At 35.6% G+C, this 15,006-nt stretch overlaps 1 protein-coding gene across 10 annotated transcripts in view; it reads left to right on the forward strand.

Annotated features, from left to right (window-relative positions):
* The first annotated feature begins 1,706 nt into the window (after window positions 1–1,706).
* The window catches only part of LOC106061386 (multiple epidermal growth factor-like domains protein 10), a 61,376-nt gene continuing 48,076 nt past the window's right edge, over window positions 1,707–15,006 (forward strand). For all 10 annotated transcript variants that reach the window (XM_056013642.1, XM_056013643.1, XM_056013644.1 and 7 more), the window contains exons 1-4: window positions 1,707–1,823; window positions 4,024–4,118; window positions 7,531–7,659; window positions 14,526–14,681. In XM_056013642.1, the coding sequence (XP_055869617.1) occupies window positions 4,025–4,118; window positions 7,531–7,659; window positions 14,526–14,681 (379 nt within the window). In that variant the 5' untranslated portion in view covers window positions 1,707–1,823; window position 4,024. The remainder of the gene's footprint in view (window positions 1,824–4,023; window positions 4,119–7,530; window positions 7,660–14,525; window positions 14,682–15,006) is intronic.

Consider the following 15,006-nt stretch of genomic DNA (forward strand, 5'->3'; position numbering starts at 1 on the left):
CCATTCCATGCTCTATTAGCGTGTCACCAGAATCAGCATGTCTCTGCATGTTTACGGACAGCTCAAGCCACCAATTATTTTTTAGTTCCCTGACCTTTGAGTGCAGAGTGTGACGATAAACTTTATAGAGAGTTCTGGCTGCGTTGTTATAAGGGTTCGCAAGAACAGAGCGATAGTAGTTGTGCTTATTCTTGAACAGTTCTTGAATTGCGGTATTGTTCTCATCAAACCAGTCTCTATTGGGTTTACTGCAGTATCCCACGACTTTGACCGTCACGTCCTGAAGTATCGCTTTTAGCTGGCTCCAGTTACTCACTGGATCATCGTCCTGGGGCTTTCGAAGATCAGCCTCGAGTAGTACACTGAAGCTCTCTCATACGTCTGCCAATTATTTTGACATCTAGCATTTTGGCCCTAGGCAGGCCATCTTTTTTTTTTTTTACCATCTTGATGGTGACATAATTTACATAAATAAAACAATGATGTCAACAATTGGTGTTGTTTAGCTCAAAATATTAGCTTCTTTTTTACTTTTTTTTGTGTGTCGCCCACTACTGTAAATCTCTTTAAAGGAGATATAATTGTGTATTTTAGAATTATATGCCAGTTTCATTCCTTAAAAAAATACACTAAGAAATATATCACTTTTTTTTTCTATTTAGTTGGCGATATTAAGGATCAATTAAGTGTCCTTGTTAAACCTAAAAAAAATCTTGTCTTATCTTATAAGATATCTTTTTTTATCACGCTCACATCTGCAATATTCTAAGTTTTAATATCACTGCCTGGTATGGCAATCAGAGCATTAAAAATAAAAATAAACTTAATAGAATCCTAAATGCTGCTGGCAAAATCATTGGCAAAAAACAAACCCCATTTGGGCAGTTGTTTGAGACAAACATCTATAAAAAAGCTAACAAGATCCTCGAAATAAAGAATCACCCTTTGTGTCAGGATCTTGTGATTTTACCGTCACAAAAGAAATACAAGACACCGATAGCAAAGACAAACAGACACAAACACTCTTTTGTTCCCCTGGCAACCAAATCATTAAATAAGAATAATCTGATATAAACTTTGTCACATGTAAATTATGAGTGCGTCTGGTGTGAATATACACTTTGGTTTCTTATAGTTATAATGTTTTTTTTTGTTTGGTGTAATGCACAAATTGTAGGACAAATTTCCATACGGACAATAAAGATTATTATTATTATTATTATAAAATACAACGTTTCTTCAAAAAAGAAGATGACCTCCAATACAGGTCTTATCTTATAAATGACAGATGTTACTTAAAATGGAAAATATTTAGGCACTACGCATTTCTTGTCTTATATAATACAGACGTTACTTCAATAAAGAAGATGATTACGTGCTTCGCGTCACGCATTCAGTCATGCATGTTAACCAATGACCTAAATTCTGCCGCATGTGTTCATCTAAATCTAATCAATGACTTAAACTCTGCCAAGTCATTGGTTTTCATGGCTGATTCAGACAACGTATTTTATTCTCTAATGGCACTAGGTCGCATGGTTGCGAGAGAATCCATTTTAATTTTGGAATTGAAGACAAATTCTAAAACCACGCTTTTAAAATTCTTACAAGCTGCGCACTATCACTCCTGTGGATTTTCTTGTTTGTTTATTTATAGCAATTGTTTGTTGAGCACTTAAGCACTCGTCTAAAAAAATCTCCTTTGACAACGAAAAATGCTCATTATGCCTGATTCATATGTTTATTGATTTAAACTGAAACTAGTTCTATAAATCTACTTTCTAGAATGATCCTCTCACTACCTTTGCTGGACAAATAATAATGTATCTATAGATCTATTGCTTGTAACATTTAGGTCAATCTGTACAAGGTAACTAGTACTAGACGATAGATCTAAATCTAGAATCTATCGATTAGATAATAGTTTAAATAGTGGATCTAGATCTAGACATCTAGTCTAGACCTGGAGCTATTTTTAATTACTTTATACTGATAAAAGTGATAGACACTACAAATCTAGATATAATCAATATAGAATAGACTGAACATCCTAAGGCGCTTATCATCTTTTGACTTGTGCAGAATCTAGATCTAGTTCTTTAAAACATCAACATGGGCGTAGCCATGATGTCCTGGCACTCTGCCCTCTGCATTTTCCTTTGTTATTTAACATTTTAAAAATGTGTTTTAACGATCCGCCTTAATTATAAAAGGTTAGACATTATTCAGCTTTTTTTTTTTTTAGCCATGACTTAGTTGATCACGTTTAACTACTTGATATAGCACAGTGCTCACTTTAGAGCTGCTATACTAGGGCTTTAGCATTTTGGTTGTCAGCAAACTACTCTACACTTCCCATTTTTTAAAAAACAAATGTGAGATTGTGAATATTGCCTAAGCTATCAGGTAGTTAATGCCTTTATCAGGTGCGGCCTGGGTATCAAAATCGGACCAGGTAGTACCATATAAACCGGCCCACAAATAGTATGTTATAAGTTGGCGCCAGGATTTTTATACGGTGGGAGGGGGTAGGAGGGATTTGTTCACCCCCTTCCTCAACAGACACACACACACACACACACACATATATATATATATATATATTTAATCGTGTGCATGGACGTAACCAGGATTTTTTTTCGGGTGGAGTTTTCGGGGGATCTTATTCTGGGGGAGCGCTGAGAGCTTCCATGGCTCGGGGCGAAGCCCCGCCTCTAAGAACTATTTCTTGCATTGAAAGCCAACTAAATGCATATTCTGAGGTACCTACAGTGCATCATTTTGCCATTCTTACTGACATAGACCCACCGTTCGGCGCATTTCCTAGCAAGCTGTTTCCACAAAAATCTGTCACTGGCAATATCTGAAGCCTCTTCCCACCTGCTCTGAGGACCTCCATGAAAGTGTGGCGCCAAGTTGTACTAGGATGTCTGAGACTAATGATGAGTCAATTAAAAGTAAATCGGAAACACTGTATGAAACATTGAAGCAGTATAAAGTCTTAGTGCCGATATCTGAACAGCTAAAATCAAACTACAATCTACTTGGGTTTCTTGGCTGCTTCAAGAGCCTTCAGCGTGATGACATACACAAGTTTACAGCGAGCCCCGAGCAAGCATTGACGTCATCAGCAGACCAGTCAGCAGATATATGTGGGCGAGACCTCATTCACTAAAACGAACGGTCACGTGATAATATTGATAAAATAACCCCCCAAAAAAAGGCACGTGATAAACATTGCTGACGAAAATTAGATCGTAGTTTGTATTGAAGAGATAGAAGAGCACTTGACTCAATGTTGTTTAAGATTGGTGAATGAAGTCCATTGCATAATGTACTAAGTAACACTATTGCTAAAACCCCGTAAGAAATGTTAGCTTATCTGTCCACTAATGAAAGATACACTGCTTTCCCAAACTACTTTGATGCGCTCAAAATATTTTTAGCAGTACCTGTAACTGTGGTTTCTGGTGAAAAAAGCTTCTTGCGTACAAAACTAGATCTAAAGACATTTTGATAATATATTGTATGACTTCGATTCAAGTAAGGCTCGTAAACTAAAATTATTTAATCGTAATTTTGTATGTAGTAAAAATGAATGAAGTGCAAAGTTGAATTTATTTTTTAATACAAAATATCGATTTACACTATCCTTATCCTTAGCCTGATTGGGCCCCGCTAAATCCGTTTCGCATATGGGCCCGCTTTTGGTATGGCTGGCCCTAAGCACAGGTAACAAAATTGGTCATCTATTTCCAGAGGTTAGCCATTAATGATTACGAAAGGTGCTGTGATTGTATTTTGGGATAATATTTCTGTTTCGCCTTGTCAAATGTTTGAGCCAAACTTCTGACATGAAACCAAGTGGCAGATTTAAACTTTATAGCTTTATAGTTTTACAATTAGGGTTAGGGTTTTGAGTTAGGAGTTCACTGTTGCTAACACACAAAAAAAGTATTCTAAAATTGTCGGTTCATATATTTCTATATTTTATTGTTTGACATTTATTTTTCTCTTCACTAGAATGAAAGGACCTCTTCAAATTCGACACATAAAACTGATACACTGGACTATAGGTCTCATTATTTCAATGTCTCTAGATAGTTACCAACAAGAAGGTACGTCGTATATAATGGATAAGGTAGTGATTCCTCGCATACGTTTTGCGGGTTATACCCGGCCAGTAACATGGTGTTTTCCGGCATTTTAAAGGGAAAATTAGGAGACAGAAAATTAATCAACCAGCAACACGCGCTTTGGAAATGGATATTGAGCTCTGGTTGAATGCGGTTTGGCATCACAGGGATAAAATAATCTTATTGATGGACATTTCAATACAAGCCAATGGGGAGTCACTTTTTAAAATAAATTTATTATTGATTTAGAATTGTGTGATTATTTCACAGATTAAAATTACAAACCAAATGCGAAAAATATTAATAGAGCAAAGATTAAGATCAGCTAAGTTCTCAGAGCCAAAGTCATGTGTCTGCAAGGCAGGGCCCCAGGACAACATCTTGTAATACATGTTATATGGGAGGACATTTGTAAAAGAATGGAGACATCCTATATAGGTGTGACCCTCGTGCACAACTCATAAGGAGTACCTGGGCAAGCTGCCCTATATTACAACCCTAAAATTATGTTCATAAACACTCTTCAGTTCTTTGATCATGTATTATTAGATATTTCAAATGTCTAGGTTGATTAAGTGTTATTTTCATTGACAATATGAGTAAGTATTAAAGAATACTTATATTTCCTTTTATACTATAATATATAATTATACTAGTCCAGACTAACAGACACACCATACACACTCAGTTGTACATACATTAATAAACAATGTGTAGGCTGATTTAAAATAAAATATGAATTTTATACAATGATATTTATACGATGATATTTATACGATGATATTTATACGATGATATTGAAGTGAATGACGGGAATAATTATCATGATAATTAATCATAAATAAATATGAAGGCAATCAGTCATAAGCTCACAAGACTGAACAAGTCATGAATTCATTCCAATTAATTATTTTTAAAAAAATTTGTAATAATGTCAACACCTTTATATTATGTTGCTTCACAACATTGACCACTCTTTGATAACGACTTCAACAACATCACGGTCTCTTAACTTAAGCCTAAGTCTCGTCTCTGTAACAGGAAACCGTCTATGAACATCAATCATGTAAGCAGCATACAAAGACTGTCATTAACTTCTGACCAACAAAACTGACGAAGATGACAACAACAATGTCCAGGGTAATACAACAATATCGACCCAACGATGGACTAGATAACGCTGATACTGAAACCCTACAGAAATAAATAATAGAGATTCCAACGTCTGACCTAGAACTATAAATACGAACGAATCCGTGTAATGAATATCAAACTCGCGTCAAACAGGGGTCAAAGAGTCCAACCTAGAATAGATACAATGCAACATGATAAGACTGTGTAGAAGTATAAATCCAAATATTATTTAGGACCTCAAAACTTACAGCTGTCTATCAAACTACACGAATTGCAATCCAAGAGTTTTAAAGTCACATCAAATAATTAAAGAAAAAAACGCGACATTGATAAAAAAAAAAAGTGTACTACACAAAATAGAATTGCTTCAAATGACGTCATAGCCCTAGAAGAAAACAAAGCGCTTTGAACAACATAGAGAAGCGCATTTACTTTGATACAAACTAACTGAGGCAGCCCTTTCTCTCTAAATTTAGCCATCAACGAGCTCTGTCTATTAATTGTATGGTCGGTGATCAAATATTTGAAAACATTTTCCTTTCAAACAAACCGAATAGCAGTAGACGGAATCATACAATTGATACAAATCTAAAAAAATTACAAGTTTTAAAAAATATTATAAACGATAACATGTTTATGAGACCTTCCCCAATCGACAGATTTGTAACTTTTGTTCTCCTTCTATAAGTATGTCTGAATCTGTTACTAATTTATTTGGAGAAGGCTGGTGCAACACATCGGTCTTTTTTTTACATTCATGCTGAGGCAGAAATTTTAGCTGGCGTTGGCTAATAGGTATAAGCTTTTTTAAAGGTCGTTTTCATTGGAGGCATTTAGGGCACAATTATCTGCTAATAGCATGTCTCTGATGCAGTCCTGTTTTACTTTCGCCCAAAGTCTTCGAACGCTGAATAGACTTGCATCAGTGCCGTAACTTTCTGCATCTCAACCTCTCCAAGGTAGAAAAAAAAATGTTTCTAAGTCACCCGTGAAGCGTCACTGGGAGCTTTCAACGGAGCCTGCGCCGAATGGCGACGGAAACACACGAAAGACAATTTCCGAAGAAATTTTACACAAGAGTCAGAAACTCAAGGTGACACTGACACAAGAGTCAGAAACTCAAGGTGACACTGATACAAGAGTCAGATACTCAAGGTGACACTGATACAAGAGTCAGAAACTCAAGGTGACACTGATACAAGAGTCAGAAACTCAAGGTGACACTGATACAAGAGTCAGAAACTCAAGGTGACACTAATACAAGAGTCAGAAACTCAAGGTGACACTGATACAAGAGTCAGAAACTCAAGGTGACACTGATACAAGAGTCAGAAACTCAAGGTGACACTGATACAAGAGTCAGAAACTCAAGGTGACACTGATACAAGAGTCAGAAACTCAAGGTGACACTGATACAAGAGTCAGAAACTCAAGGTGACACTAATACAAGAGTCAGAAACTCAAGGTGACACTGATACAAGAGTCAGAAACTCAAGGTGACACTGATGCAAGAGTCAGAAACTCAAGGTGACACTGATACAAGAGTAAGAAACTCAAGGTGACACTGATACAAGAGTAAGAAACTCAAGGTGACACTGATACAAGGTGAAGCAGGAATTAAATTCCCAGTGTGCAACTGAACATTATGGGTTCGCAAAGGTCTCGCCAGACTCACGAGGAGGCACAAAACCAGAGTACAAAAGCCTCGGCCTCTGGATACATACACACACAGATATCATCCGAATTGAAATTGAACTCTGGGAATTATTTATGTGAATCTTAGCTCAAGTCTTAACACTGCTTATTATCACATCACCAATTTTACCAATTTAAAAAAAAAAATAGTGGGGGGGGGGGGGGGAGAAAGATTTGTTTGCACGGAAAACGTCTTAATCAATAATTATTTTGTTATTTTTTTGAGGCGTTTTTGGCCTCACCATTTTGTAGCTTTATACACAACATGATAGCAATGGCTCATTGGTCCCATAAAGATCTGCCGACTACTGTAAAAGAATAATCGCAAATTAAATTTGTATGGCCATATCACGCTGTCCTCACCTCGCCAAGACCTTCCCACAAAGAACAGTTACAGGGAAAAGAAGAAGAGGCAGATTGAGAGAAGTGAATACAAATTCAAAAAGTGGACAAGCATTTAAAAAAAAAAAAAACAAGACCTCGTTATTTAGAACAAAAAAAAAAAGGGGGGGATTACCTAATACATGTATTTTAAAACTCCATTCAAAGTGTTTCTCTCAAACAGACTGCCCCGATAAATTTTTTGGTCCAGAATGCAGATTCAAGTGTAACTTCTGCCAACAGCAATGCTCCCCAGATGGATGTGGGAAAAATATTTGCGTTCGTGGATATTTCGGATACCTTTGCCAGTATCGTAAGTGCAATTAAAATTAAATAAAATGTGTTACTGTGAATACAATCATTGTATATATATATATATATATATATATATATATATATATATAATATGTTACAAAGTGCAAACCTTAATGACAATAATAAACTATTCATAGAAATATTACACAATTTAAAATTAGATCAAATAATTAGAATCTCTACTAGACTAGACTACATAACATATTAGAACTATGTTTAACTAACAGACCTGGATTCGTGGTACATTAGGAAACAATACGTGGATCATGACTTTGTTAAAATAAACAGTCTAATAAAAGCAGTAACCTATATGAAACCTAAGCGAGCAAATGCAACCTAACACAACTACTCCAAGTGACATTAAATTTTCGACAAACATTCTTAAAAGAAAAAGATATAAATCAATCGAGCATAATAGCGTAGTTAGGGTGGGGGAGGAGGGGGAGAATTTGAAGATCCCTCCGGGCCCCCAATTGAGGTGGCCTCCCCCCAAATGAGTGTCCGAAATGTGTTTTTCAATTAATTAAATATGACGTCACTGTCATGTAATCCTGCTTTCACGTTGTGATATAAGTTATTAACCCTTTTGCATGTATTCCACACAGAGTAGTAGCTCTTTCCGTGCGGGGTTACTTTCAATTTTAAGGAGTAACTTCCATAGCACCCTGTTAGTGCCGTGTTACTCTCAGGAAGTAATTTAGTATATAGGGTAGTTTATTTCATCATCCTTATCATTTAAGAAGAATCCTGATAAGAGCACTGAAAACAAAAGGACACCATGAACGTGTCAAAGAAAAGTATCACTATTCAGATGATTCATACAAAGATACAGTAGTCGAAGAATTGCAAATGTCTCTTGATGAGAGAAGGAGTGCTAGAGAGACTCCAGGGGAATACCCTTTTATCACAGTCAGAGAAAACTTCGGAAGTAAGGGATACAGATGATGAGTCAAGTGATAGTCTTCCAAAATCGTTTTCTCCAGAAATTGGAAGAGGCTGTAATTAAGTACAAAGACTTCGGATAGATCCAGGCTGGAATTTTATCTGAGGAAGTGCGAGCAAAGATTGTGTTAAATGGTAGCTTATTTTTTTTTTAAAAAGATGAACGATATTTTGTTTACGGTAGAGTTAACCCAAAATAAATCCACGAAGTTTGACATTATGGGTCACTAGAATGCTTCCAACAGGAACAATTGGCAACCGATCTTGGCTCCTGTTCACACCACACTTCAGATGTCTATTTTATTTTGCATGTTTACTGTTTTCTGAGATATCAGAAAAGACATCTAGTGCATTGAGCAAAACACAACTACACCAAGCTGCATTAAACTTTCAACAAACATTCTTATTAGAAAAAGACATTAACCAACCAGTCGATGACCTCTGGAATTTCATTAAAAACCATCTTAAAAGCATTATAGAAAATCATATACCAACTAAATACATATGAAACAAAATAAATAAATGCTGGTTTAATAATAGACTAAAGAAGCTTTGTAAACAGAAGGAAAGCCTATATAGAAAATTTAAAGAAACTAATGCAGAAAGAGTTTACAAAAAGTATATAAAAATTAAACACTTAACCCAAAAAGTAAGCAGACAGCTGCAGAGTGAATACATAAACAATGTAATATCTAAAGATAACAACAAAAACCTATGGTCATACATTAAGTCTAAGAAAATGGAAACAACAGGCATAGCGCCATTAAAAGATGAACATAACAATACATAATGATAATGAAACTAAAGCAAACATCCAAACAAATACTTTGCATCAGCATTCTCAGTCCCAGGAGACAAAGACATATTACTGAATTTGAACCAAGTAGACAACATAGAAGATATAGTACTACAAGAAAATGGAATTCAAAAACTATTAGCCAACACCAAACCAAATAAAGCGTCTGGACCTGATGGTATTCCAGCTAGATTACTCAAAGAACTAAGCAATGAGCTAGCCCCAGTGTTCAAAATACTCTTTCAGGCTTCACTTAACCACAGCAGAGTACAAAAGGACTGGAAAGAAGCTAACCCTATTTAAAAAAGGAGAAAAAATCTGACCCAGGAAACTACAGACCAGTATCTCTTACCAGCATCACATATAAAATTATAGAACACATAATATGTAGGGACATTATTAACCACTTAGACAAACATAATGTCCTCACACCATACCAACAAGGCTTTAGGAAATATAGATCATGTGAAACACAACTAATTGATGATTTTTCAAAAGGTTTAAATAATAGTGAACAAATAGATGCTATTTTACTAGATTTTTCTAAGGCTTTTGACAAAGTTCACCACCATAGTTTGCTTAAAAAATTAAAATATTTCGGCATTAATGGTCCACTGCATCAGTGGATTAAAGATAGGGAGAGAACAGACTGTAATAATAAATGGCTCTAAATCAACACCGATAACAGTAAACTCAGGTGTACCTCAAGGAACAGTCTTGGGTCCACTACTATTTTTAATTTACATTAATGACTTACCAAATTGCATTACTTCAGGAACAAAATTCAGATTATTTGCAGACGATTGCATAATATATAGAACAATAAAAACAACACAAGACAGATATTTTACAAAGAGAATTAGATGAATTACAGAAATGGGAATCAAATTGGAGCATGTCTTTCCACCCAGAAAAATGTCAGTTGTTAAGAGTAACAAAAAAACTAAAAACTATTAATTCCACTTATCTTATTCATGGCAAACCAGTAACACAGACTAAAAAACGCAAAATACCTAGGTGTTATAATAAATGAAAAACTGTCATGCAATCCACATATTGATGAAACTACAAAAAAATCAAACAAAGCATTAGGATTTATTAAAAGAAATTTCTATAAATCAAATAAGAACATAAAACTAAAATGTTATTTAACCTTTGTTAGGCCAATAATAGAATATGCATCCTCCGTTTGGGACCCCTCAACTCAAGAAAACATTAAGAAACTGGAACAGACACAAATTAGAGCAGTGAGATTCATAACAAACGAATATTCACATTTCACTAGAGTAACACCTTTAGTAAAATCACTAAATTTAGAAAGCCTTCAGGACAGAAGACTCAAAAGTAAAGTAGCAATTATACATAAGACACTGAACCATAATCTTTAAATACAAAAACAAAATTCAATAAAATACTCTGAAAGACACAAAGATAAAGACACATGCCTCGTCCCATATGCTAGGACAAATTTGTACAAATACTTCTTCTTCCCTAGTGCTATTAGAGCATTGAATGGGTTGCCTGAGATAGCCAGGAAAACCAGTGACTTGGCAGAATTTAAGTCATTGGTTAATATGCATGACTAAATGCATGACGCGTAGGACGTAATCTTTTTTGAAGTAACGTCTGTATTATATAAGATAAGATAAACAGGAGTTAGTTTCACCAAATGAAAGAAACCTGAGAGACTGAAAGAACATGAAGAAGGAGTCCACCACAGACAATCTCTTTTGAAAGGAAGTTAGAAGAAGAAAAGCTTAATGCAGAAACAGATGAACTGTCACATATGTTTCATGCGCAAATTTTGAAATACCGGTAATAAAGTAGAGATATTCTGAAGCGTGTAGCAGCAGCTAATAAATACTTTGCAAAAACAAACACAAGCACTAAGAAAAACTGAATTTACACAATCATGGGATATTCTTAGCATCTTTGAAATTTTTGGCAGAATTTTTTGAAGTCACGAACAACCACTTACATAGAATCGAATATGGGAAGACACATTAATTTTCACCAGAAATTCCAAATGAGCTTATTAAATTGATGGGCAATAAGTTAGGAAACGAATAGTTGGGAAAGTCAAACAAGTTTTTTTTTCTTATGCTTGATTCCACCCCAGATGTGTCTCATCAAGAAAGGTATCTCTAATAGATCGTTACTTGGTTGTTGATAATGTCAAAATAAAAGTGTCACTCATTGGTTACTTGGAAATTTTGAAACCTGATGGACAACATAATGAAGAACGTGTTCTAAAAAATCTTAAAGACATAGGACTGGACTTAGTTCTGTGCAGATGTCAAACCTATGATAACGCAGCCACAATGAGTGACAATCTGTATGGTGTGCAGAAACTTCTCTTAGACATAAATCCAGAGGCAACCTTTCTGAACTGTGATAATCACTCTCTGAGCCTGGCAGCTCTTCATTCTGCTGAGATAGATCCAGCAATTGTCACCTTTTTTTAACTGTACATGAATTGTTCAACTCTTTTTCCAATTCACCCCAGAAGTGGGCCTAACTAAAAGAATCTTGAGCCGGTAGTTTAAAAAAAGGAGAGTAATAAAAGGTGTTCCGAAAGAGAAGAAGCTAGGTCGCATTTTACTTGCATTTCGACAAAATCATCAAGCTCTGTTGAAGAAACTTTCTGAATCAACAACTGAAAGATTGGACAATAAAAGCAGTGCACAGAATCTTCAGTATGCAGTGGAAAATTATGAATTTGTTGCATATCTGGAATTCCGAAACTTCCACAATCGAAACATGTTAAACTTTTTTGCTAGTTTTGTTCTCCTTCTATAAGTATGTCTGAATCTGTTACTGATTTATTTGGAGGAGGTTGGTACAACACATCAGCCTTCTTTTACATTGATGCTTAGGCAGAAATTTTAGCTGGCGTTAGTTAATAGGTATAAGCTTTTTTAAAGGTCGTTTTCATTGGAGGCATTTAGGGCACAAAGTCTTCGAACATTGAATAGACTTGCGACAGTGCCGTAACTTTCTTACAGCCTATGCATTGAACATTAAGTTAAAAAATGCTGGAGCTAGCAGCCAGCTTCACTGCATTTAAGAAAGGCAAAGACTTAAGAGTAGACTTCGTTGTTAAGGTCTTTTGCTTGCACGTCATCATAACTTTGACGCATTATAGTTTTGAATTGATCTCGGAAGCCAAAGATCTTCACGACTAACGTTACCAAGAGCTTTAGTCGAATCTATGAATGCAGAATAAAAATTTGAATTCTCTGAATTTCTCCTTGTGTTTGCAGACCTTCTGTTTACCCTGCCTAGGGGGTTTTGAATTTAAAACCCCCTCTTCTATAAAACAAAACAAAAAAAAACAAAAAATGCAAACGACAATCCCCAAATTACAAGAGCACATCTAAGGAAGATTTTGATTTTAAAATCACCTCCAAAATTTACGATAAAACCCCTCTTCAGTATAAAAAAAGCAAATTACACACTCAAAATTCTATGAGCGTAGCCAAAAGGGTTTTGAGTTTAAACCCCCCTTCAGCTGGGTTTGAAGCTAAAAAATACCTCTTCAATAAAAAAAAAATTACGCACTCAAAATGCTATGAGCGTAGACAAGCCAATTTGAGTTTTGAGTTTAAATTTCCCTTCAGAGGGGTTTGATACTAAAAAAAATACCTCTTCAGTATACAAACAAAATCAAATTACACACTAAAATTATTTGAGCGTGGCCAAGTCAATGGGGGTTTTGAGTTCAACACCCCTTCCTCCAGATGATTTCCAGTTTAAAATCCCTCTACAGAGCGTTTTAAGGTTGAAAGCCTCTCTCTTCAATATTTTCTCTAAAGGAAACTAGTCACCAAATTCTATGACCATAGCTAAATGGGGTTTTGAATTAAAAAAAAAAATCCAGAAATTATTTAGTTTAAAACCCCCTAACAGATTATGTTTACGATAAAACTACCCGTTTCGATATAAAATCTAAAGCAAAATAGTCACCTAATTTCAAGAGCGTAGTCAAGAGTGGTTAAAAATTTCTACCAGTGGCTGGGCTCCATTAATAAAGTGCAATGAATAGTCATCAGCCGAAAATGAAAAACACTAACTGTGGCTCAACAAAGATGGCTAAGATGGATTTTAGGAGTCAGTTATAGAGTTCAGGTCTAAATCAAGGAAATCATAAGCCGAACAGGGAGTCGACCTTTTAGTAAGGTTGTGACAGAATGTCGCATGAAATGTTCTCCGACATAATAAGAGTTGCGATGACATCCTAGTACAACTTGGCGCCACACTTTCATGGAGTTCCTCAGAGCAGTTGGGAAGAGATTTTAGACATTACCAGTAACAGATTTCTGTGGAAACAGCTTGCCGGCAAATGCGCTAAACGACGCGGGTGGGTCTAAGTCAGTAAGAATAGCACATTAGATTTTTAAAATAAAACTTTTTAATAGCAAGATAATGCACTGTAGATACCCCAGAGTATACATTTAGTTGGCTTTCAATAACAGAAATTATGCTTGGCTTCGCCACGCGCTGGGGGGGGGGGGGGGCTGTCGCGCTCCCCGATACCCCTTGCTGGCAAGGGCGGAGAGTCTAGAATTTTTCCAGTAACTCCAAGAAGAGCCTATTCTAGGGCACAATAAACGTCGTCCAAAAGAATGAAGGGTCAGAATGTAATAGAGATTAATTATGTGCACACACACAGGCACACACACACATCAATACATCCATATATATTTTATTTCGCGAGGGGGGGGGCGGAGAAAATCCCCCGCACCCCCCCCCCTGAAAAAAATCCTGGCTACGCCCAGATATAAGTGTCTGTAGCAATTGCAGTATTCAGAAATATAACTGACTTAAATAAATCAACTTAACTTTCAGAAATATAACTGACTTATATAAATCAACATACTACTCAGAAATATAACTGACTTAAATAAATCAACATACTACTCAGAAATATAACTGACTTAAATAAATCAACATACTACTCAGAAATATAACTGACTTAAATAAATCAACATACTACTCAGAAATATAACTGACTTAAATAAATCAACATACTACTCAGAAATATAACTGACATCTAGATACATCACTTTAACAGAAATAAGTGCTCCTTTTGGAAAATAGAACTAACAGTTTATTTGTTGACACAGGTGATCTGGCCACTCATTGGGGAGCACCTATAACAATTTATAACGACGGTGATGTAACAACGTGTCAGACAAATAACTCGGTGACTAGAGCTTCAATACCCATGATGATTATGAGGCTGTCATTCTTCATTGTTACAATAGACAGTTCCAGCGATGGTATAAACTCCACAGCAACTGTATTGTACTAACACTACATTTTTGTTTTTAATATTAAACGTCGTTGACTTAACAGTCTTGAGATAAAATATGTATGGAGGGATAAAAGTACCATTTTAGTACGTTGATTGTCATGTGCACAGGAAAACGACCAATTCTAAGAGTTACTATAAGTACCGTTTAATTGTTTAATTTTTAAAATAATTGATTATTGTGTTGTCAGGAACTTGAAATAATTGTGCAAAATTTAAACTTGATCCGAGTACGGGTGTGGGAGACATATTGTGTACAAACCTCTTACTAGACAGATAAAGTAAGTTGATAG

Source organism: Biomphalaria glabrata, chromosome 16, assembly GCF_947242115.1.
Source record: "Biomphalaria glabrata chromosome 16, xgBioGlab47.1, whole genome shotgun sequence".
Classification (NCBI taxonomy): Eukaryota; Metazoa; Mollusca; class Gastropoda; family Planorbidae; genus Biomphalaria; species Biomphalaria glabrata.